The sequence below is a fragment of the Vollenhovia emeryi genome, unplaced genomic scaffold (genome assembly GCF_000949405.1).
Source record: "Vollenhovia emeryi isolate VEMERY1.0 unplaced genomic scaffold, V.emery_V1.0 DF946077.1, whole genome shotgun sequence".
In the NCBI taxonomy this organism is placed as follows: domain Eukaryota; kingdom Metazoa; phylum Arthropoda; class Insecta; order Hymenoptera; family Formicidae; genus Vollenhovia; species Vollenhovia emeryi.
In genome coordinates, this window is record NW_011960289.1 from 1 (window position 1) to 2,000 (window position 2,000).

The following is a 2,000-nucleotide window of genomic DNA, read 5'->3' on the forward strand; positions in this document are numbered from 1 at the left end:
ATAGGGGAGGGGCGGGGCGGGGGAGGGGGAGGAGGGAGAGCGCGCGCAGCGCGCCGTGCTAAACGCATTTGCAACTTACACATAAACCAAACTTTTTTTGTTAATAACTTTTTAACGAACAACGAGCGACGGCTAAAACCTTCTGAGGGTCACTCAGGAGGGTAACCTTGACCTTGACCTTGACCTTGAAGGTCAAGGTCGTAGGAGCTGGGTCCCCTATTCTGCACTTTTACCAAAATTAGTTATGGTAAGCAACAAAAATTTTCCAAAATTTGAAAAAATGTGAATAAAAATTGCAGAATTTGACGGGGACGACTTACTAGCGCAAGCAGCTATTTTCTTCACGGCTGGTTTTGAAACCTCTGCAATGACAACGTCTTTCACCTTGTACGAAATTGCGATGAATCCGGAAATACAAGACAGACTTAGAAAAGAAATTCTTGATGCGCTTGATAAAACAGGTGGCAAAATCACATACGACATGGTACGTAAACACAAATACGTTTTATATATAAAAATACGTTTAATAAGACGGAAATGGATTTGGTGTTATCAAATTTAATATACTTATTTCAGGTCTGGTCGTTACCGTATCTAGACATGGTGGTATCCGAAACTTTGAGGATGTATCCGCCATTGCCATTTCTAGATCGCGTGACAATGGACACCTACAAGTTGCCGAATTTCGATCTAAAGCTCGAAAAGGGCACACCGATTTATATCTCAATGTTTGGCATACACTATGACCCGGAATACTTTCCTGATCCACACAAATTCGACCCGGAGCGATTTACCGAGGAGAACAAACGTAATAGACCAACAAATGTGTATTTTCCATTTGGAGATGGCCCACGCGTATGCATAGGTGAGATCATTGTTTATGAGAATTAAAGATGAAATTAATATACCTAGCTATGAATTTAAGAATAAAGCAGCTAAAATATTCATTTATATTTTTGATCTATTAGTTATACAAGTTATATGAATCATGAATTCTTATGTAATCTATTACGCATACAATAATGAGAATGAACTCTATCCGTATAAATTACATAAGATCTACGATCTGAATTATGATATCGCGAAATTAGTCGGAAGTCGCATACATTGAATTTTGTAATAGAATTTTTACTAAGACAATGCTATTCTTATTTGTTAAAATATTATGAGACATCTCACGATATGTTATTTATTCCATAGGTTCTCGTATGGGACTTTTACAAACAAAATTGGGGATCGTTACAATTTTGCGCAAATACGAGGTAGTACCAGGCAAAAAAACTCTAATCCCAATGGTTCTCAATCCGAAATCTTTCTTGACGGCGCCATTAAGTGCTGATCTATATCTCACCCTCCGCAAGATTAAGAGCAGCTAAATAATATGTAACCGTGTTTGATAATATTAATATAATGTTTTAAAACCACAGAATGCATTAGACAGTCGATATTTCAAATACATAATTTTACTATAATAAATCACTAGTGGACATACATTAACTTTAAAAATCTTAGTTTCTATAATTTTAAGCGATTTTTTTATTGCATTCTGAAACTTAGACGAGAAAGTTCACGTTGAAATCGGAATTCTTTCAGTAACTGCGTATTATTTATGTTTCGATAACGAGTGTGTCATATACAGGGTGCTCCGCAACATATTGAAGACCGGTCATGGGAAGGTAGAGGGGACTAAGACAAACAGAAAAGTCCTGTACTATTTTGCGCTTGGACGAATAGTTATCGAGATACTGAATTTTAAAAATCGACGTATTAGCCCAACCTACTGGCGAATGTAAGCGCGCGGTGAGATGCGTCCGCTTAGAGAGAGTGTGGCTTCCTCTTCCTGCGCTCTACTAGGGGGACAGTTATGTTCAACCGCCCTTCCCCCTGTAGAGTCAAGTGGTTGAGCGACTTATGTTTGCGGTTTACGATCTTTATAGCATACATGATTTTACATACGTTGCTGATGGGCCTGGCCGCATCGTATCTGTCCCTGTACACTG

At 38.5% G+C, this 2,000-nt stretch overlaps 1 protein-coding gene across 1 annotated transcript; it reads left to right on the forward strand.

Moving 5' to 3' along the window:
• Positions 1-292: 292 nt before the first annotated feature.
• On the forward strand, positions 293-1,494 carry LOC105560285 (cytochrome P450 6k1-like; the record flags this gene model as incomplete). The annotated part of the gene is made up of 3 exons (XM_012009260.1): positions 293-484; positions 577-865; positions 1,201-1,494. Coding segments are annotated over 3 exons (657 nt in total), but the record flags the coding sequence as incomplete, so codon positions are not given.
• Positions 1,495-2,000: the final 506 nt, after the last annotated feature.